The 22,211-nt window shown below is 35.1% G+C and overlaps 1 protein-coding gene across 1 annotated transcript in view; it reads left to right on the top strand.

Moving 5' to 3' along the window:
- Window positions 1-22,211, top strand: part of ASB3 (ankyrin repeat and SOCS box containing 3) — a 79,844-nt gene that overhangs the window by 5,607 nt on the left and 52,026 nt on the right. The window contains exon 2 of the mRNA XM_044660661.1: window positions 16,610-16,768. Coding sequence (XP_044516596.1) covers window positions 16,610-16,768 — 159 coding nt within the window. The remainder of the gene's footprint in view (window positions 1-16,609; window positions 16,769-22,211) is intronic.

Below are 22,211 nucleotides of genomic sequence, written 5' to 3'. Positions count from 1 at the left end.
TCTCTGAAACTGTCCCTTTCATGATTTTTTAAAAGGCATAGTAATATTCCATTATATTTATACAATGTTATTTTAAAAGCCATCCTTCAATATTTATCTTTATCTAATTTATATTTATCTAATTTTTATATGACTGTAGACAAGACAGATTATGAAGGACAACTCAAGAAGCTTCTAGAATTAATGGAAAACTGGGAGATTATATCCCAAATGGGAGTTTGCTATTGCATCACACATCACACATACTTCTTTTGGCTTTGTCGTTTGTTAGGGATAGCCATTTGACACAGCCAAGCTTCCTTAAATTTTAGTGTAGAGTACAATGTTAAACAGATTTTTAATAGGAATACTAAAAATAGTTTCTTGAGTAAAGGTTCCTACCTTTACCTTTTGTGACTGGGGGCCAATGTTCTAATTGTTTATTATTAAGCATTAATTTGCCACTTGAATATACAATTTCTCTACTGTCTGAACTGAAAGTAACCTTTCCTTTTAGAATTCCTATAGACTCTGGGAAAAGCACTCCATCACGTTCTACAGTGCCTTTTGCCAAACTCATTTCTGTATAGGACATATTCCTCATGTTAGATTTTAAGTTCCCTAACCTCTGTTTGTCTCAGTTCTATTGAACCGATGGCAATGATAAAAGAATCTACCTCCCAGATTTGTTAGGCATATTAAATGAGGTAATATTTATAAAGCACTGAAGTGTGCTGGTAGATAGTAAGTACTCAGTAAATTCTCATTTCCTTTTCCCCCTTCCTATTGTCATCTGGTTCTTCTGTATATGTGTATAGAAGACTTGGAACCTGAAATGGATAGAGTAATTTTGGCTCACCATCTTTTCAGGTCTGTGTGAGATTTCAATTCTGTATTGAGTTTGTATGTTTTCATCTAGTGGGATGTCATTCATTTAGGGAATTGAATTTTCTAAATTTTTCTTTGTTCTGCTGGTAGTTAAAATACCTTCTCTCAAATTATGGAAGTCTGATGTAGTGGACTTAGAAATTTCATGAAAAGTAAGGCAAGTATCACATGATTATAGAGGACAGAAATAACTGCAGGATTTGAGATACAAGATGGTGCACAGATGCAATCACCTTGGACCGGCACTTTTCAATTTCCACAGCTAAGATTCATTTAGCTTAATGCTAATCACTTAAATTTAATTTAGAATGTATGCATTAGAATTGTTTTTATTTTGCAAGTACCAAATCCTAACATGTTTTTATCAATACTACAGGGTTATATTGGCAAAAATTGTGAAAAGATTGGATGAATTTTTTAATTTGGTTTTTATATGCCTTATTTTATTTAGTCATAGAAATTAATATTTTTTAAATTGGACCTCTGATTTCATTAGTGTAGAAAACGCTAGGTGAAGATTCTCTCTCTACCAATTTGGATCTCCACTTGTCCTGCCCTTCATACTCTTAGAGCAAGTTATTTGCCTTTGGTCACACAGCCTGTATATAACATAGATAGGAATTGAACCCAAGACTTCTTGACTCCACGGCCAAGTTTCTATCCATTAGTTCTCTTTCTCTCAATTACACTTATCTTGGATTAACTTACTTTATTTTAAAATTTCTATTGGTGCCTTTTTAAAATGCCACAGCCTCTTTTGAGTGTTCACTTCCCATAGGATCTTACCTTGTGACATAAAAAAGTTAATTTTTTATTTTAGTCCAACTTAGCAGGTATTTTAACTTTGATTTTACTTCATTTAAAAAATATTGAGATAGCTTCTGGGTTGAGATGGTGGCAGAGTAAAAAGCAGCTGCTTAATCTCTCCTAACCAAAACATATAGGACTCCTCAAGGGGACATAAAAACAAATCCAGACGAACGAAGGGACCCCACAATAGAGCGCAGCATTGAAGGTACGTGGGATCGGGGCATTTCCATGCTATAAGGGGGGTGAAATAGCTCTACTAAAATGCGAGCTGAGCAACTCCCCCCCTTCCTCCCCCCCCCCCCCCACCGCCTACAGGGCCAAAGCCAGCGCACAAGAGCTAGAGAAAGTTTGGAGCATCCATTAAGTCCTTGACAGCTACCTGGGACCACCAGGGCATGTTCCTGAGAGCAGCAAGACTTAAGACCCCAAGAGGCTAAAGAACGAGCGGACTTTGAACACAGACCCTGAGTGCAGGCTCGGTTGCAGCTGCATACTCAGATCCTGAGAGCAGGTGCGGACCTTGAGTGGGGACCCATTGCAGAGGGGTGAAAGAATGTGGAAGCAGCACCCTGAGACTGTTAAAGGAGCTTTGGGCAGAGGAACAAGCAAGGGGACCACCAGGAGGCTTGACCCTGAGAACAACTAGACCTCAGGAGCCCAAAGAGCGCAGACAGACCCTGGGCGTGAGGATAAAGCTGAGAGGGCACTGGGATAACAATGGCAAACCAGAGATAAGAACCCCAGAAGAAAAATATCAAGAAGAAATCTTTAACACTTGACAACTTTTACACAGAAAAAATCCAGACAACAGAGCAAACAGCAGAGGAGAACAAACAAGTAATCATATCCAAACCTTCCCCAGAAAATGAAAACTGGTCACAAACTATTAAAGAGTTCAAATCTGAGAATATGAGAAAGATGGTAGAGAACTGGCAAAAAAATAACAGTTTAAAAGGCAGAATTTCTCAATTAGAAAGTGAGGCTCAGAAATCAAATGAATTGATAAGCAAATTGAAGACCAGAAATGACCAGCTGGAAGCCTTAAAGAACCAAACAGACCAGATTCAAAAGGAAAATCAAAAGATTATAGCCCAAAACCAGTCTCTAAAGGCTAGAATTGGGCAATTAAAAAAAGATGCCCCCAAATCAAAAGAATTGATAAGCAAATTGGAGACCAAAATCAAATAGCTGGAAAACAGGATAGACCAAATCGAAAAGGAAAATCAAAAGACTATAGCAGAAAACCAGTCTCTAAAGACAAGAATTGGGCAAATAGAAGCCAATGATCTCTCAAGACAATAAGAACAAATAAAGCAAAGTCAAAAGACTGATAAAATAGAAGGAAACATGAACTATCTCACTGAGAAATTGACAGATCAAGAAAACGGGTCTAGAAGAGATAATCTGAGAATCATTGGTCTTCCTGAAAAAGCAGAAATTAATAGAAATTTGGACTCCATACTGAAGGAAATTATTCAGCAAAACTGCCCTGAAGTTCTACAAGAGGGCAATATAGACATTGAAAGGATCCATAGATCACCCTCTCCACAAAACCCTGAAAAGACAACCCCCCAGAATATAATAGCCAAAATTCAAGAGCTTCCAAGTAAAAGAAAAAATTTTACAAGAAGCCAGAAAGAGACAATTCAGATATCAAGGAGCACCAATCAGGATCACACAGGATCTGGCAGCCTCCACACTACAAGACTGCAAGGTTTGGAATATGATATTGAGAAAGGCAAGAGAACTGGGTCTACAACCAAGGATCACCTACCCATCAAAACTGACTATATACTTCCAGGGGAAGGTATGGGCATTCAACAAGATAGAAGATTTCCAAGTATTTGCACAGAAAAGATCAGGACTAAATGGAAAGTTCGATATCCAACCACAAAAACCAAGAGAAACATGAAAAGGTAAGTAAGAAACAGAGGGGAAAGAAAGAAAACTCTTATTTTTAAATTTGCCTATGTAAGGGCTTCAATAAGATCTAATTATTTGTATTCTGTAGTACAGAGAGAGGGGGTCAGGGCAGTTTTTACAGACTTTGGCTGAGTTCTGATGTCATTTAGGAGTTTTAGAATCTTGAAGGAAAGTTTCAGTTGGACCTGGGACCTCATGGAGAGAAAACCAGGGCCAGCTGAGCTGCTTCTTCTCCTTTCTAAAGATTGAAAATTTAGCCTAGCTTTGGAGTATTTATTTGAGATTTTTTAATTTAGATAAACCCTTTGTATTTCCATACTCTACCTCATTTCCCTACCTTCCTTCCCTTATCTAAATGTCTGTGAGAAGTGAATAAGGAGAGTGAATCAGAGAATAGTTTCAAATTTGTGAGGGTTCAGCTATACTCTTGCAGTACTTTATCTATAGAGGTTAGGTAGTCATCATCATATTCCCTTTTGATTTCAAGATCACCTTGAGAGTTGAGTCATGGCAGAACCTTGCTCAAATCCCATCTCTGCTTCCCTTCCTCCACCTGAGGTTTCTGTAAACAACTGTTAGGGCTTCCTTTAATCCCCTTTACGTGGCAATTTAACCAGTGAAGACAATAAACCCCTTTTGTGTTTAAAACAGACCTGTTAGTTACTTTGTCAGTTAATTAGTAAGAAAAGGGAAGAAGAGGAATAGAACCAACATACTGTGGGCTTGAAGGGAAGCCGGGGTATCCATCTTGAAGGAAGGTGTAACTTCAAAACAAATCCCTTCCTGTGAAATTAACTAAAGCCTGCAGTTAGTTTCAATCAGTCTATTACCCTCAGTTTGTCTTTAGTCTAAGTCCTATTCTATAAGCCCTGCTGCTCTTTGCCTGTTTAAATTAATTCCTCCTCTCCTTGAAGATCTTTGTTACCTTCAGTGTTATACTCCCTGACTTCAGCCTCATATTATATCCTGAATTTCACCATTACATCCTACTTGCAACTCATATTATCTACCTAGCAAGTCCCTGACAACATCCCTTCAAAATCCCCTTTAACCTAACACCTTTCCCAATTCTCCCATAACAATTCCTATATGGAGAAATGTTATGTATAATTCTCTGTAGTGAACTCTATTCACTATTATAGTATCCACTATTATAGTAATTAGAAGAATTATTCACAGGGAGAGGTTGGAGTACTAAATGGTCTAAGGTGATAAGGGGGTGGGTAGGAAAGAGGGGGTTGAATAGTAGAGGACACCAAGAGAAACTTGAATGAATAAGAAAAATAGGATATTCTATTACACACAAAGAGGGCATGGGAAGGGGAGGAGATGAATACTATTATAAGAGGGAGAGGAAGAGAGCATTAAGAGATAATATGTAAACCTTACTCTCAGTGTAATTAACCCTGAGAGGGAAGAGTAGCTATATCCATTGAGATATAGAACTCTATCTAACCCTACTGAGAAACTCAGAAGGGATAAACCAAGGGGAGCAGAGGAGTGGGGAGGTCAAAAAAGGGAGGGGAGGAGAAGGGAGAGGGAATTCATTAGGCCTTAAAAATAAAAAGAGGAGAATAACAAGGGAGGGGGTAGAAAGGGTAGTAAATCAAGGGAGGGGACAAGGGTTACTGGTTTAAAACAAATCATTGATTTAAAAGGAAATAGCCTAAGAAGAAGGGGTAGAACTAAGAGAGGATGCCAAAATGTTGGGGAATACACAACTGATAATTATAACTCTGAATGTGAATGGGATGATTGATTATACTAAATTAAAAAGCTTTTGTACAAACAAAAACAATACAACCAAAATCAGAAGGGAAACAACAAATTGGGAAAAAAAATCTTTATAACAAAAAACTCCGACAGGGGTCTAATTACGCAAATATACAAGGAGTTAAATCAATTGTATAAAAAAAATCAAGCCATTCCCCAATTGATAAATGGGCAAGGGACATGAATAGGCAATTTTCAGATAAAGAAATAAAAACTATGAACAAGCACATGAGAAAGTGCTCTAAAGTGCTAATAATTAGAGAAATGTAAATCAAAACAATGTTGAGGAATCATCTCACACCTAGCAGATTGGCTAAAATTATAGTAGGGGAGAGTAATGAGTGTTGGAGGGGATGTGGCCAAATTGGAACATTAATGCATTGCTGATGGAGTTGTGAACTGATCCAACCATTCTGGATGGCAACTTGGAACTACACTCAAAGGGCTATAAAAGATTGCCTGCCCTTTGATCCAGCCATACCATTGTTGGGTCTGTACCCCAAAGAGATCATAGATAAACACACTTATGCGAAAATATTTATAACCGCGATTTTTGTAGTGGCAAAAAACTGGAAAACGAGGGTATGCCTTTCTATTGGGGAATGGCTGAACAAACTGTGGTATATGCTGGTGATGGAATATTATTGCACTGAAAGGAATAATAAACTGGAGGAATTCCACGTGAACTGGAAAGACCTCCAGGAATGCAGAGTGAAAGGAGCAGAGCCAAAAGAACATTGTACACAGAGACCAATACACTGTGGTAAAATAGAATGTAATGGAGTTATGTACTAGCAGCAATGCAATGATCCATAACAATTCTGAGGGACTTATGGAAAAGAATGCTACCCACATTCAGAGGAAGAACTATAGGAGAGGAAACACAGAAGAAAAGCAACTGCTTGAACACATGAGTTGAGGCGGATGCGATTGGGGATGTAGACCTGAAACTACCACACCAATGCAACTATCAACAATTTGGAAATGTCTTGATTGATGACACATGTTAAAACTATTGGGCGGGGGTAAGCCGGGGGGTGAAGAGGAAAGTAAGAACATGAATCATGTAACCATGATAACTTTTCTAAAAAATAAAAATTATTAAATATCTAAACAAAAAACATATTGAGACCTTTCAATTTTATCTTATAGGCATTTTCCTTTAATTCCCATTCATTTTATTCAAACTCACTTATAAAACAAAAAAATATTTCTAAGCCTGGCCAATGGACATAGTGATCCCATATGATAGTCTATGATGCCCTCTCTGACTCTACTAGAGTTCTCAGTTTCTTTTAACTAGGTTCTTGAAAAGCAATTAAAATGTTTCTTTTATATTCGTTAGTTGTTATTTGATGCTTCAAGTTATTTGCTTCACTGGGCTAAAATTTCCTGGGGACACATGCAGTACAGAATATTTTTGGAAAATATTTATAATTTGAGTATTGATAAGACAGTTATAAATGTAGCTAGAAATGTGATGATTTATACCTGTAATTCTCAAACTTTTTTTGTACATAGAATCTTTAATTTAAAACAAAATCCTACAGGAACTCTTGCAATAAAATCTCTCAAAATGATATACTTTTGAAAAAGACACATACAAAAATATATATTGCTGCACTCTTTCTAGTGGCAAAAAACTGGAAAACGAGAGTATGACCTTCAATTGGGGAGTGGCTGAACAAATTGTGGTATCTGCTGGTGATGGAATACTATTGTCCTCAAAGGAATAATGAACTGGAGGAATTCCATTTGAACTGGAATGACCTCCAGGAACTGATGCAGAGTGAAAGGAGCAGAACCAGGAGAACATTGTACACAGAGACTGATACACTGTGGTACAATTGAATGTAATGGACTTTTCTACTAGCAGCAATGCAATGATCTGGGACAATTCTGAGGGACTTAAGAGAAAGAACACTCGCCACATTTAGAGGAAAAACTATGGCAGTAGAAAAACAGAAGAAAAACAACTGCTTGAACACATGGGTTGTTGTGGATATGATTTGGGAAATAGACTCTAAACAATCACCCCAGTGCAACTGTCAACAATATGGGCATAGGTCTTTATCGATGACACATGTAAAAACCCGTGGAAATGTGCGTCAGCTACGGGGAGTAGAGAGGTGGGGTAGGTGGAAGGGAGAGTAAGAACATAATTATGTAACCATGGAAAAATTTTCTAAAAATAAAAATTAAAAAAAAAGATATACTTTTAAACATATTTACTATGAATGACACAACATAATGAAGGCTGATTAAAAGAAAACTGTTGAATATTAGATCTTTAGTCAAACTTCAAATCACATGAGTACTAGAAGAGTGAACCCCCCCCTTTCATGTTTCTTAAATCTCATCTTTTCATTTCATATTAATCAAATAGAATGCAACAAAGGACCTAAATAAGAATCAGATCCATTTATCTCAGTCCAGAATCTTTCATGGGAGAAGAAAAATGGAGTACACATACTAGAATATGGAAATTCATTTTAAGTCAGTGCAGAATTGGAGAGCCTTCCCTTGAAAGCCACTCAGGATAATATTCTGCTTTTGTGTCAGTGCAAATGCAAATGTAGTTTGTGGATGTAAGAGAATATAATTGGGACTTTTAGAGGACCTTAAATTTTTGATCACTAATGAGGCATTTAATGAGTAGAATAGGCAGAAAGGAATGTGGGGAAACTGCTTAGAGAAAAGAGTGAAAAGATAGTACCTATAGGAGGAGTTTGAAGATTTGCTGCAGCAAATAAAAAAGATAACCATAGAAACCCATCTGTGTTAATAGAGAAGAAATTGAGTAAGGCCAGGTTCTTAACCTTTTCCATGTTATATCCTTAGGGGATAGTTTGGATCCCTTCTTAAAATAATGCATAAAATACATAAAATACATAGTATAAAAATTAGTTATATTCAAATACATTTATTTATATTATATATATTATAAAATAAAATCACAGACCCTGATTTGAGAGCTCATGCTATAAAACATGGAGAACTAGAAGCAGGAGATAAGAAAGAAAATTTAAGGAAGTTTCTCTGATTTTGGTTTTACTGAAGCTTAGTAGCTTCTGATTATTTCTTCATTGTATTTCCAATTTGGAAAGTATACAAGTATTTTAGTGGAGAGGAGGTTTCATAGTCCCTTGTAATAGCCAGTTTTTACTTTATGCTCCTTGCTTATATTGTCAAAATTTAGTTTAGGGAATCAGGTAAAAGATGGTGCTGCTTTATTCTTGCTGATTAAACCAATCCCATGCAGCTCAACTCAATTCTTCATTTTGTTCAGCTAGTTGCAACTTTTTTTTTTATTAACATTTATTAATAATCATTTTTAACCTGGTTACATGTTTCATGCTCCTACTTTCCCCTTCACCCCCCGCACTCCCCCCACCCATGGCCGACGCACTTTTCCACTGGTTTTGTCATGTGTCCTTGATCAAGACCAATTTCCCAATTGTTGGTGGTTGCATTGGTGTGGTAGTTTCGAGTCCACACCCTCAATCATGTTCACCCCGACCCATGCGTTCAAGCAGTTGCTTTTCTTATATGTTTCCTCTCCTGCAGTCCTTCCTCTGAATGTGGGTAGCATTCTTTACCATAAATCCCTCAGAATTGTCCTGGGTCATTGCATTGCTGCTGGTACAGAAGCCCATTACATTCAATTTTACCACAGTATATCAGTCTCTGTGTACAATGTTCTTTTGGCTCTGCTCCTTTCGCTCTGCATCAGATCCCGGAGGTCTCTCCAGTTCGCCTGGAACTCCTCCAGTTTATTATTCCTTTTAGCACAATAGTATTCCATCACCCGCATATACCACAGTTTGTTCAGCCATTCCCCAATTGAAGGACATACCCTCCTTTTCCAGTTTTTTGCCACCACAAAAAGCGCAGCTATAAATATTTTTGTACATGTCTGTTTATCTATGATCTCTTTGGGGTACAAACCCAACAATGGTATGGCTGGATCAAAGGGCAGGCAGTCTTTTATAGCCCTTTGAGCATGATTCCAAATTGCCAGCCAGAATGGCTGGATCAGTTCACAACTCCACCAGCAATGCATTAATGTCCCAATTTTGCCACATCCCCTCCAACATTCATTACTCTCCCCTTCTTTCATTTTAGCCAATCTGCTAGGTGTGAGGTGGTACCTCAGAGTTGTTTTGATTTGCATTTCTCTAATTATTAGAGATTTGGAACACTTTCTCATGTGCTTATTGATACTTTTGCTTTCTTTACAGCTAGTTGCAACTTTGATGAAAGTAAGTGTTACCTCCTATAGGGTCATTCTCCCAACCCTCTCTTTCACTGAAAGATTTCCCAATATAGTCACTTCAAAATTCTAGAAGTAATCCTTAGGGATTGTCATTTTTGTCTTCTTTTGCCAGGCTGATAAACTTTTGATTTTTATTTTTCTAATTACTAGTGATTTGGAACATTTTTTCATATTGTTGCTGATACTATATTTTGAGAACTGCTGGTTCATATTCTGATCACTTTTCAGTTATGCACTTGCTTTTTCTTAAAAATTTGAGATAATTCATCATTTATCTTGTAAATGAGACCTTTTTAAGAGAAATTTGCAATGATTGCATGACCCCCCCCTCCTGTTGTGAGGAAGATTAGATTAGCTAGTGATTAGGAATTATGTGCATAGCTGGAAGGAGCTGGAGCTCCAGGATGGAATGAGGGAGGAGGAAGTGTGTCTGTGCTCTGAGTGGGACTCCATTAGGGGATAACACAAACTGTGGTTAGCCCTGGGAGCCCTCAGAGTAAAAGGACATCTTGCATCCTGATTTTCCCTGGGATCCTTTGTGGTGTGGCATCTAGCAAAAGGACAAGATCTACAGAGCCAAGGGAGGAGAAGTTTTTCTGGTGGACAGTGCTTCAAGCAAAACCCTCACTACCTGGTACCTGAGACAACTTTAGCTCCTGGCATCCAGAGATCATCAGTGGATTGCAGTGAGAATCCCAAAGCCACAAAATCCCCTAGCTATACTCAAGCCTGGCAGATTCTAGGTCTGAGGCAGAGACTCCATTTACAGCTCCTTGGGCCCTGTTAGTTTAGATCACTTAGATAAGAGTAGAATAAGTCCTCCCATTGCCCTGTGGTTTTATCCTTTAGATTTTAAGTATAGAAATCCCTTTCCCACCTTTTAGTCAAACATAATTAAAGCTGTTAAATCACTTTTACCTTGTCAGTCTGTTCAAGATTCTGGCCTAGTGGAAGCTGAGTGACAGTTAAGATCAACTGCCATTCCTGTGGGAATCCAGTAAACTCTGGTCTTTCCATAGTCTCTCATAAATCCCAGTGTGTGTGTGTTCCCACAAACCACTTAATTTATTTCTAATATCCCTGGTGACCCCATTACCTTTACATATATTTTCCACACTCCCCAGTTAACTGGTTCCATTTTGATTTTGGCTGCATTAGTTTTGTTTATGTAAAATCTTTGAAAATTTATATAATAAAAATTATCCATTTTATCTTCTGTAATCCTCTGCATTCCTCTTTTCATTATGAACTCTTCTCTATAAGGGAAGGATATTTTTTCCTTGTTTTTTTTTCCTTGTTCCCCTAATTTGTTTATTATGTGACTTTTTTTTTCTTCCTAGGTCATGTATTTATTTGAAGCTAATCTTGATGTATGATGTAATATGTTGGTTTAAACCTGATTTTTGCAAGACTGATTTCCAGTTTTTCTACCAGTTTTTGTTAAATACCAAGTACTCCAGTATTTAGGGTCTTTGGGTATATCAAACACTAGTCTAATAGGATTATTAGCTTGTGTAATGCACCTTATCTTTTCTACTAATTGATCTCTCTTTTTAAAACTTCTTTATAACCATTCCTATGTTGGAGGAACATGGTTCTGTATGCCTAGTCATAGTAAGCAGGATCTACAGAGTGTGACAGATGAAATCAGAAATAACTGAGGAAAAAAAGGTTCAAACTCCTGAACATATTGGAATATATTAAGTAATGCTTGCAATTATATAACATCAGGACCAAGCCTCTTCAGCTTGGAACTGGGCCCTGAATATGGAGGAGACACAGATTTTTATGCATTAAATGAAAGCAACTAACAATATATGAACCTGGATACAAGAATAGGTAATCTGATTGTAATTGGAGGAAGAATTAGGCACTTTTCATGTTGGGAGGGGGAGAATGAATAGATGAAATTCTCTGAAATCAGAAAAAGAGGTTCTCTTACTCCCTGTCAAGTGTCTATATTCAAAGGAACAAGAAAACAGTAACTGAATGACAGGTACAGGGCCACTTTTCAGATAAGACATGTATGGGTTGCTTGAGCTGTATAATTGTAAGAAAATTCCTTGTATCAGTATGAACCTGATTGGGTTGTAACCCACATATTTATAGAGATGGCTTCTCAAGTCATTTCCTGTGGGCCCACCTCTAATTCAAGTGGACCAATGGCAGTTCTACACTGATTTGGACTACCCTAAGGGCAGTCCCTTGCTCTTGATTAGATACTTATTGTCATGTGTGATTAACTTATCTCCCCTCCCCTTTGAGGGAGGTGGGGATGATATAATTTAGATGCCTAGGGTAAGTAGATTTTTGACTATGAATGGGCTAGAGTTAATTTCATTTACACACTAGTCAGCATATACTAGTTCTGTATCCATGCAACATATAGAGGTGACCTAGCTTCCTAGTTATGCAGAGCTATGTTCAAATACTGAAATAAAGTTTTCTTATAATTCCCATAATTGAATAGAAAGGAAACTGAGGTAGCTCCACAATTGAGAAACAAGATGAAGTCAGTGTGGTTCATTCAATTTTCACAATTCTCTCAAGTTGAATCCTTTGTCTTCCCAGAAGGACTGTTACAGAGCAAGGTAGCATTGCTATTTTTAAAAATTATATTGGCTTCTTTTACCCATGGAATATTCTTCTAATTATTTAGTTCTGTATTTTCATGAAAGTGTTTTATAGTTGTATTCACATAATTTTTGCATGTGTGTTTGGAAATTTTTCTTTCTATCTTTTCCTTCTGGGTTCAATTGGTAATAGGCAGAATATAGAGAAATAGTGATGTATTATATGGTTTTATTTGTATTCTCTACTTTGCTAAAGTTATTGTTTCATTTATTAATAACACCTGCAAAATGATGACTTTTTTTTTTTTTTTTGCTCAATTTCTTTTTCTTATTTCATTGCTATGTCAAGGAAGCTTTCTATCAGATGGTAGTAGTGATAATGATAGTCCTTGCTTCACTCTAGTTTATCTTCATGACATATAACACTTTGTTTTAGATTCATCTTGCTTATAAATAAGGAAAGGTATATTTATTCCTTTGCTTTCTAGTGTTTTTTGAAAAACAGAACTAGTTGTACTTTGTCAGAAGCTTTTCCTTCCATATCTATTGATATAATCATGATTTTTTAATTTTTAATATGATTTATTATATTTATAGTTTTCCTAATTGAACTAACACTGTCCTGGTCATAGAATACAATCATTTTTCTATCTTTATGGAGACGCTTTTGCTAATATTTAATTTAAATTTTTTGTATTATTTTCATTAGGAATATTAACCTATTGTTTTCTTTTTCTATTTTTACTTTCCTTAGCTTAAATAGGAAGCTCATATTTGTATTATAGAAGGAATTTGGTAGAATCCTTTCTCCTATTTTTTTCAGTTTATGCATTATTTCAATTTATTATTTGAATACTTGACAGACTTTCATTATAAATTTTTTCCTTTGGAATCTCATTTATGACTCAGATCTCTTCTGAGATTGAGTTGTTTAAATTCTCTACATCTTTTTTTCTTAATCCAAGTACTTTATGCTTTTGTAACTATTCATCCATTTCATTTATGTTGTCAGTTTTACTGTGATATTAATTGGGCAAAATAGTTTCCATTTGTTTCCTTTATTCTTGAAGTTGTCTAGCCACTTCATGAAGATTCCTAGTGGGTAGGACACTCAGAAAGGGGAACCAGGGATTGAGAGAAAATGAGTCACAGGTTAAGGATTAATGGAAAGAGAACATAAGGTGAGAATAAAGACATGCAGACATAGAAAGTTCTGGCATAAGGTAGTCAGACAGAGAGTAAGCTCTGGTGGACAAGAGCTTCCATGGTTCAGAGCTTCACTGGGATGAAGCTCTGATGGTAAAGAGCTTAGATGGTTAGAGCTTAACCCTTAGCTGCCATACAGCTATTTTTGTTGGGGTTACAACAATATAGAGGGAAGGGAAGAGCCTAGTGGTCTGATACATTAACATTATGAGGTAATCATCACAATTACAAACTGCAATACCCTAATACCCAGAACAGGAGCCTAAGGCATCTATGGTTGTTTGATACATATGTTAATTGACTGTTTTAGGTAAAATAAGGAGACTGAGATAACTGACCTGTCTTTTAAGTGTAGCCTTAGGGAAGGGCTAGGAATTTGGCTAGGTTGAGGTTCAATTTAATTCAGGGTTACAGAAATCAATCATAAGCAATACAAGAGTCAGTTTTTTGAGCACTCTTAAAATAATATCAAGATTAATGTATGCCTAGATTGCTACAATTCTTCATTTGTTGTGAGTTATTTTTAGCTTTTGGTTTTCCTCTTGCTTTTAAAAATAAATTGGCTAATGATTTATTTTATAGGCTTAAAAAAGCTCCTTGTTCAATGATTTTTCTTCTTTCAGTTTCCTATTCTCTTTGATTTTGAGAATTTCTACTTTGGTACTAGAATTTTAAAAATTATTGCTTTTCTAGGGTATTTTTTAGTAGGATATCCAATTTATTGACCTATTTTTTTCTCTGTTGTTACTGAAAATATTTCGAGATATAAACTTTCTTATAAAGACTACTTTGGGTGTATTCTAAAAATTTTTTTATATTGTTTGTTCATGATTATCATTAATGAAGTCTGTTGCTTCTGCATGGCCTATGGTCTTACATGTTTAAATTTATAGTTGTATATATGATATAAAAATATGCAAGGTAGTTGGTAATAGGTTTTTAGCAATTGGAGGAGTTTGAAAAAACTTTTATTTAGAAGACATTAATAGAAAGCAGATTTTTGCAAGCAATGTTCTATAGTGAATCACATCTTTCCTTTTTTTAATTAACAACTTATGTAGACAGTCTCACTACTTATTTTTTGTTGATTATTTAAAGGCACTTGATTCAGTAAAGCAGGACACTTATGTGTCTTATCAAGTCATTTAAGATTCCTTAAAAGTTATAACAATAGAGATAATTCTGTTCCTCAATTCTATGGCAATGAACATCATGTGAGACATCAAACAGGATGATATACACATTGTAAAAAGATTTAAAAAATGGATCTAAGTTGCAGAAATTTTCTCTGTGGATAGTGAGGCCCTCAAAATGCTTCTGTTTGAGTTTACATTTTGCTGGTTGAATCAAAACTGGAATAGTGTAGAGCTTCCTAGAAGATATTCATACCACTCAAGAGTTTGAAACCTGCCAATATACATACATTGACTAAGTCAATGAAGAATGTCTATTGCTTAAATTTTGACATATAGTTGAATGGAAAACCTCTAGCTTTTGATCATCAGAATATTCTTTTGGAATAGATAGTATAAAGGTACATGAAATTGATCTAGAATCGAACAGGCAAACAGTTTGGTTTGCCTTCAGAAAATTGTAAGGCTACTTTAAAAGACTCATGGTTATATATTAATCAATTAAAGCCAACTAATTCCAATAACATATACATTTTTCGCAATAATAAAAAGCAAGAGACCCTTCCCATTTCTTTCTATGATAAAAACATTGTCTTATTTACTAAACTATAGGTTAATATCCTCAGTGAAAATTGATGCAAAAATTTTGGATTAACACAAAACAACATATTAATCACTTATAAAGATTATACATTATGATTAGTTTGAATTTCTACCAATAATAAATGGTTGGTTCAATGTAAGGACGACTATAAATATAATAAACCCATGTTACTAATATACACAACACATCATTATATCACTAGATGTAGAAAATCCAACACTCATGTCTATTAACTCTGGATATCATAGGAATAAAAGACCTCAGGCTACTCTCATAAATAAAGGCCATTTTAAAAAACACTAGTATTCTAATTATGTTTTGCAACTATAAAAATGGGATACTATTGGAAGAATTAAAAATGAATGTTGCAAAGAGGGCAATGGAGAGATGCATGGTAACTGTGAATAGTCTTCACCATACAACAAAGAGAAACTTTGAAGAACAAGAGTAAATGATGGTATTACTAGGACAATGTATAGTAGGAAAGAAGATAATCTGGTCAAGTGGGAAAGATGAAGGATGACAGATGGACAGTTCTATTTCGATACTGGTGCCCTCATGATGTCAGGAGCATTAGAAGTTTCTAGCATTATTAGGCAGAATTTCTGTGGTCGACATATTGGAAGACGTGGACAAGGGTCATAGAAGTTGGGCAGGTACAAATGGATTATACATCATTGGAGAGTACATATAAATCAGTAAGACCTCATATACATATGAATATTTTTTGGTGCATGAATATAGAATAAAGACTTTAAAGTAGTACTTTTTCATGTTATATCTGTTCTCTCTGCCTCATGCTTTGGAATGATCATCCTGTTCTGATTTCCTCCTCTCTCAAAAGAAGACAGAATTTGGTAGTTAGGAGGAAGGAAGGCTCATTAATTTTTTTTTCTTTTTAGCTCAGGAAGTAAGTGATTCTGAGAAGTGAAAAGGAATCAAATAATAACAATGAAGAGAATAAGCAAAATAACAGGCCATATCTTTTTAGCATATATTAATGAAGTTGTGGTTTAACATTGTTGTCTGTTAGAATATAGTTAACTTATAACTGAAATGCATTGTAGTCTTATTTCGTATTTCTTATTTTAAAATTTTTTCTAGCAATGGTGACTTTTTTTAAAAAAAGAAAAGTGGACTAAACATTCTGTAACCAGAGAAAGAGAAGAATTTGTTCATGATTTTAGGCATAGAGGTTGCTAATGTACAGTAATGTATAGTTTCCACCAATCCTAAATATTTGATGTTCTGTAATTCTTACTTGTGAACTCTCAGAGACTCTTCTCTTGACTCTAGCTGTGATGAGTCTTGTCATTAGGTATTTTTCAACCATCGAAAAATTTCTTTGAATGCCCCTTAGTTCAACTGAAGAAATTTTTGCTTTGTAAAATCAATGCAATGAGGTTTGATATTTTGCCTGCTTTAATGGTTTTTTTTTCTTCAGATCCATCTGAAAGATACATTAAAATGAAGACCTTCGAGGGCTCTTGTGCATTACATCTTTCAGCAAGTAGAGGATTCTTGATGATAACAAAAATCCTTTTAGAAGCTGGGGCAGATGCTAATGAAACTACTTTAGAAGAAACCACTCCACTATTTTTAGGTAATGTAGCCTAACAGAGATGTAGAAAAAGGAAATATCATTTTAACTGCATCTAATCTTAATTGCTTCTGTAATGTCATGTTCTACTGGTAGAATATTTTACTGATAAATATTTTGATACTTATTTTTGCTTACAAGACTGTTAATATGTTCTTGAGTTTCTCCTGATTTTCCAATTCCTGTGTAAAAACAGGTGCTTTAAATGCTATCTTTATGTGTTTGAAATTGGAATACCTATTGTGAGTTATAGACATAATAATTTTTTCTTCTAACATAGTTTAGTGAGATTAAAGTACTTAGCAAATTCTTAATCATTCAATGATTTATGTTTAGAATTACTTTATCTTAAAGTTATTTGATCACATCATTAACTAAACTACCTTGGCCAGGTATCTTTTTAGCATATATTAATGAAGTTGTGGTTTTACATTGTTGTCTGTTAAAATATACTTAACTTGCAACTGAAATACGCTGTAGTCTTCTTTCTGTAGTACAACATTGTGGCTTCTTAAATATTTGAAAAATATTTTCTAGCAGCGAAATATAGATGTGGAGGCCCGAATGATTTAGACTTAAGTATAGGTAACTCTAAATTACTTATACTTATGAAGAGAATCAGTGACATAATATTCCAACATACAACGAATTCTAAGTTATTTTTAACTTATTGTGGTGATGTGATTTTACTGGCTGCAAATGTAACCTTACATAATTTTGTATATTTAGCTCAATAGAAAGAAATCATTTGTATGTTTTGAACTCAATATTTTGGTTAGGGAGAAATGGCACCCTTTATTCACTGAGGTAGCATGATACAGTGCAAAAAACCCAGAGTCATAAGACCTGGATTCAAATCTCGACTTTACCATTTTACTGGCTGAGTACCTTTGCAAATTACTTAACCTTATCTAGCCTCAGTTTCTTCATCTGTAGAATAGAAATAATAATTATACTACCTACCTTACAGGATTATCATGAAGAAAACATTTTATAAAACTTAAATCTCTTTTTAATTGTGATAGTACTTAAGGGATACAAACTAATTTTTGTGTTAGCCTAATAATATTAATATATTTCTTTAATACTTTGAGGATCTGTGACTTCATAGATATAGGTCTACCCTCTGTTAACAAAAATCACATTTCTCCAATGCCTTAGTAAACAGTTTCTGAATGATGACATGTGGTTGAAAAATTAATCATCCTGGAGTAAAACTGATGATGAACCTGCTGTAAACTAGATTAGTCCTCTAACATCAGGTCTGTTCTCAAAGCTTTTCTAGCTTAGTATATAGATGGAGTTTATGCTCTGCTCATAGCCTTTGAGGACCCAGGATCCTTTGAGGATGCCATGGTAGGACTTTAGAGGAGGACTATTATTATTCAAGATCAGTGATGGGCAAACTTTTTAAAGAGGGGGGCCAAAGGAAAGGAAATGCTCATCTGTCAGTCTGTTTCTAAGGCAACTCTTTTGAAGTTTCATTGTATTGTATCCTACTCATTGTATTCGTCAGATTAGGAATAATGCACAGGGGCTGGAAGGAACATTTCAGGGGGCTGCATCTGGCCTGAGGGCTGTAGTTTGCCCATCACTGTTCTAGATGGATTATCAAGACATGATAATATGTAGATTAAAGGTAGCTTGGTTCTGGGCAATGTTTGGCATTTGACTTGGCAAGATGTAGTTGAATGAGAACTGAGGTAAAAGTTAAAAGACCTGGAATCTTATTTTTACTCTTCCATAGAAGCAGTATGGCAAACTTCTAGCAAAATCAAACTTTTTTTTGTGTCTATTTTCATCTTTGTAATGGGGGATGATAATCCTTTCCCCTATTCCATCATGTGGGTAGTCCAAGGAGGAAATAAATGACATGTAAAAAATGTTTTGGAAATAAAGATGCTCCAAAGAACATTTTATTTACATTATAAAGGAAAAAAATCCTGGCATTTCTTCAGTTGATCCGCCCTCAAGTTATGTGCAAAATAGCATTGATAAATAGGCAATTCACATTGAACTCTATGTGATTTCTTGGAAAATTCTGTGAAAACTGCTCAGCATACAGCTTTGGCTTTTGATGAATTATTGTGTTCAGTTTTGTTTATTCTAAGTCTCTTTTGTTTGTTCTATCTGACCTTCAGTTTTAAGAGTAGCATTAATGTTTTATTTAGTTAAGACTATTTTGTAAGTGATTTTGCAATAGTCTGCATGTTCCAATATTTAATAAATAAAACACCAGTCAATCACATTTTACCTTGCAAGAGTATATTTTCTAATGCAGCCTTTGGAGAACCTCAAAAAAACCCCAAAATTCTTCCTTATGCTTAGCTATTATAATTTTGTTGTTCCCACAATTGCTTTTTCTATGGAACAATAATGAATCATAGGGTTACTTTCCAAATTGCTAGGAGCATATAGTTAGTACTTCTATTGCTTAATTCTCTTTGAATTTTTTAAAATTGAAGGATAATTCATCTTATTTTAGGGACGGCTGACAAAGTTCAATGAAACCAGGAAATCATAATAATCCATTGTGCTTTAAGATTTGCAAATTATTTTATGTAAATGATTTCATTTAACCTTTTAACAATTGTCTGAGATAGTTACTGTAGATATTATCCCTATTTTACAGATGAGTAAATAGAGGTACAGAATTGAAGTCGTTTATTTAGACACAATAGTTTGCCTAAATTAGTGGCAGAAGTGGAATTTTAAACTTTTTTCTGATTCTTAAGTTCAACTATGACTCTTTCCACTACATATCACACCATTTCTCATCTATAATGTTCTGGTTTTGCCATACATATCAGCATTTTTATAATATATAATTTTTACCACCAATTAAATAATAAGTATATCTTGATTCTAATATCAGACCCTTAAATGTGTTGCATGAGGAATGTAAATGAAGAAAACAAAAAGATTTTGAGAACCATTGAACCTTGAACAAGGATATAGAAAGAAGATCCATGCTGGAAGTTTCATAATTTTTAGGGCATTGCATGATTAATTTTAAGGTAATTGAAAAAATGGACAACAAATTAATCATAGAAAGCAATCTTAGACCTTATCTTATTTAAAAAATCAAGTCTAAGAGAGTATCTATACTTACTTTACCTATATGCCTAATTTCTTATCTTTTCAGAATTTAAAGACTACTATATAACTACAATTGATAGCATTCTTGATGAAAGTGTGAGAAAGAAGACATACAGGTTTTCACAAATAAAATTCTATAGTAGACCACATCTTTATAGTCACAAAATTTACTGAGCCATGTAGTGTATTGTTTAGGGACTATAAAAAGGATTTGAATCACTACAGCCAAATATACTATAAGGGTGTTGCTCCAGTAATGGATCTCCCATACATATGTCAAATTTTTACATATTATATTTCAAGATTCCATGAAATATGTAATAACATAAATAACATTGCTTAGTGACCCTCTGGTAGCATAAAGGCATAAAACAGGAAGATGTATGCTTACCAAAGATATTTTCTTCTCTTATGGAAGAGACGAAAGAGATTTTTTTATGGGAGATGAGGTCCTCTAGATTTTCTGATGAAACTATACCGATTGTATATCCTCCTGTGTAAGGCCTGTAATTACTCAAAAGCCTGCCTTGACCTCTCTCCCTCCACTTTTGAGGACTTAGGAGGATTAGAAGGTTTGAACTTCTCATCAGCTTTTCCATGGCTGACAGTATGTTCATAGTGGGAGCGAAAGATTAACTGGACATACTGAGGAATTGTAGTTTTAAGACCTATGAGGATCTAAGGCAGTGATGGGCAACCTTTTGAGCTTGGTGTGTCAAAATCTGCCAAAAAACCAAGCATAACTTGGGTGGTGTTTCACTTTGAGAAAAAACCCATAATTTTGTGATATTTATAGTTTAAATAACAAAAATGTATGATTGTAACATATAACTGTACTTAATAAACCAAAATAGGTAAATTAATATGGTTAGAATTGTCATTTATAGTCCACAGAGTGTCTACACTACACTACAGCAAATGTTTCATCCTTGGCATGTGGCCTCATTCTTCTCTGTATGTGGCCACATGTGGCGGCATGTCATCGAAAATGGCAATACGTGTCAGTGCTGACACATGTGTCATAGGTTTGCCATCACCAACCTAAGGGTAGGAGTGACACTGTGCTTAAGGAAATGTCATGAGAACCCCACAAAGGGAAGAAAGGAATTTCTAGTACCATGAAGCTCAAAATTACCCTTTGCCATCTGTGCTTTCTAAGCTTTAAGCCCACTTTCCTGTGGACCCTGTATATCCTGGTGGGAGAGATGGTAAATGAATTTTAGGGGCCTTCTAAAAAGATCAACTGTTCTTACTATACCACTTTAGTAAACACCCATTTCTAAAAGCAAATTAAGTCTGCCTGAATAAATGACAGCAACTGGTAATCATTTGAAACAAACCGGTCAGACTTCATGAAATGAAGCATTAGAAAGACATCCCTTCACCCCTCAGGGTTAACTTTAGAGCTCTGAGGGAAGACAGAAGTTACCCTGCCCTGTGCAGCTGATGGCTGAGTGGATAGAGCACTGGACTTGCGGGTAGGAAGCTCTGAGTTCAAATGTGACTTTAGACACTTTTCTAGCTGTATGATTGTGAGCAAGTTATTTAACTAATATTTGTATCTGTTTCCTTTACTGTAAAATGTATGTGGAGGTCTAAAGGATGGCTCCAGAGCATATATTACATCATATGAACTATTCTTCCTCCATCATCTATATTCCTCATCATGTCTAAATTGATTACATGTTATCTTCACTGATCACTTAATTTAACCCTAATAATCAGATTGACCCTGCTGTGATCCATCTCTATTTTTGCTGTGTAGATTGAAATGTAGTCTTTTCTCACATAAAATTAATACTTTGGCTTGAAGTTCATCTGTTCCCTTTTCTTTAGGCTAAGATAAGAACAAGAAAGCTCTCAAGAATAATAGATTTTTGCCTTTTTTTCCCTCTGAGTCTTTACATGGATATTTCACATCGGTGTCTATACAGATTAACCTCATTCTATAGAGGTTTGTTTTATAAAGCACTGAATTTAATAGTTACAAGGAATGACTCTACTTTTTATAAGGAGGTATACTTTTTTGTATGGCAGGTACTAGAAGGTAGCTGGTATCCGGGCTGCTCTGCCTAGATAGAGGTACTGCTCAGAATGCTTGATAGGTGACTAGTTTTTCCAAATGTGTAATATAAGACTCTTGTGTCTTTGACCAGTTTCTAGACTTTGTGTTTTTATTATATGCTCCTAATTTTACCACCATTGATGGTGTCTTTTAATGTCTCTCTGACAGTAACTTGCTGCTTGTTAACAGCAAGAATAGAGACTAAGATAAGAAGATTTGCTTTATTTTTTATTGTAATTTTTGTTAATCAGTATAATTTTTATTAACTACCTTTTTTAAAAA

Source organism: Gracilinanus agilis, chromosome 2 (genome assembly GCF_016433145.1).
Source record: "Gracilinanus agilis isolate LMUSP501 chromosome 2, AgileGrace, whole genome shotgun sequence".
Taxonomy (NCBI): domain Eukaryota; kingdom Metazoa; phylum Chordata; class Mammalia; order Didelphimorphia; family Didelphidae; genus Gracilinanus; species Gracilinanus agilis.
Note: the sequence above shows the minus strand (reverse complement) of the source record. Positions and strands in the feature narration are given on the sequence as shown.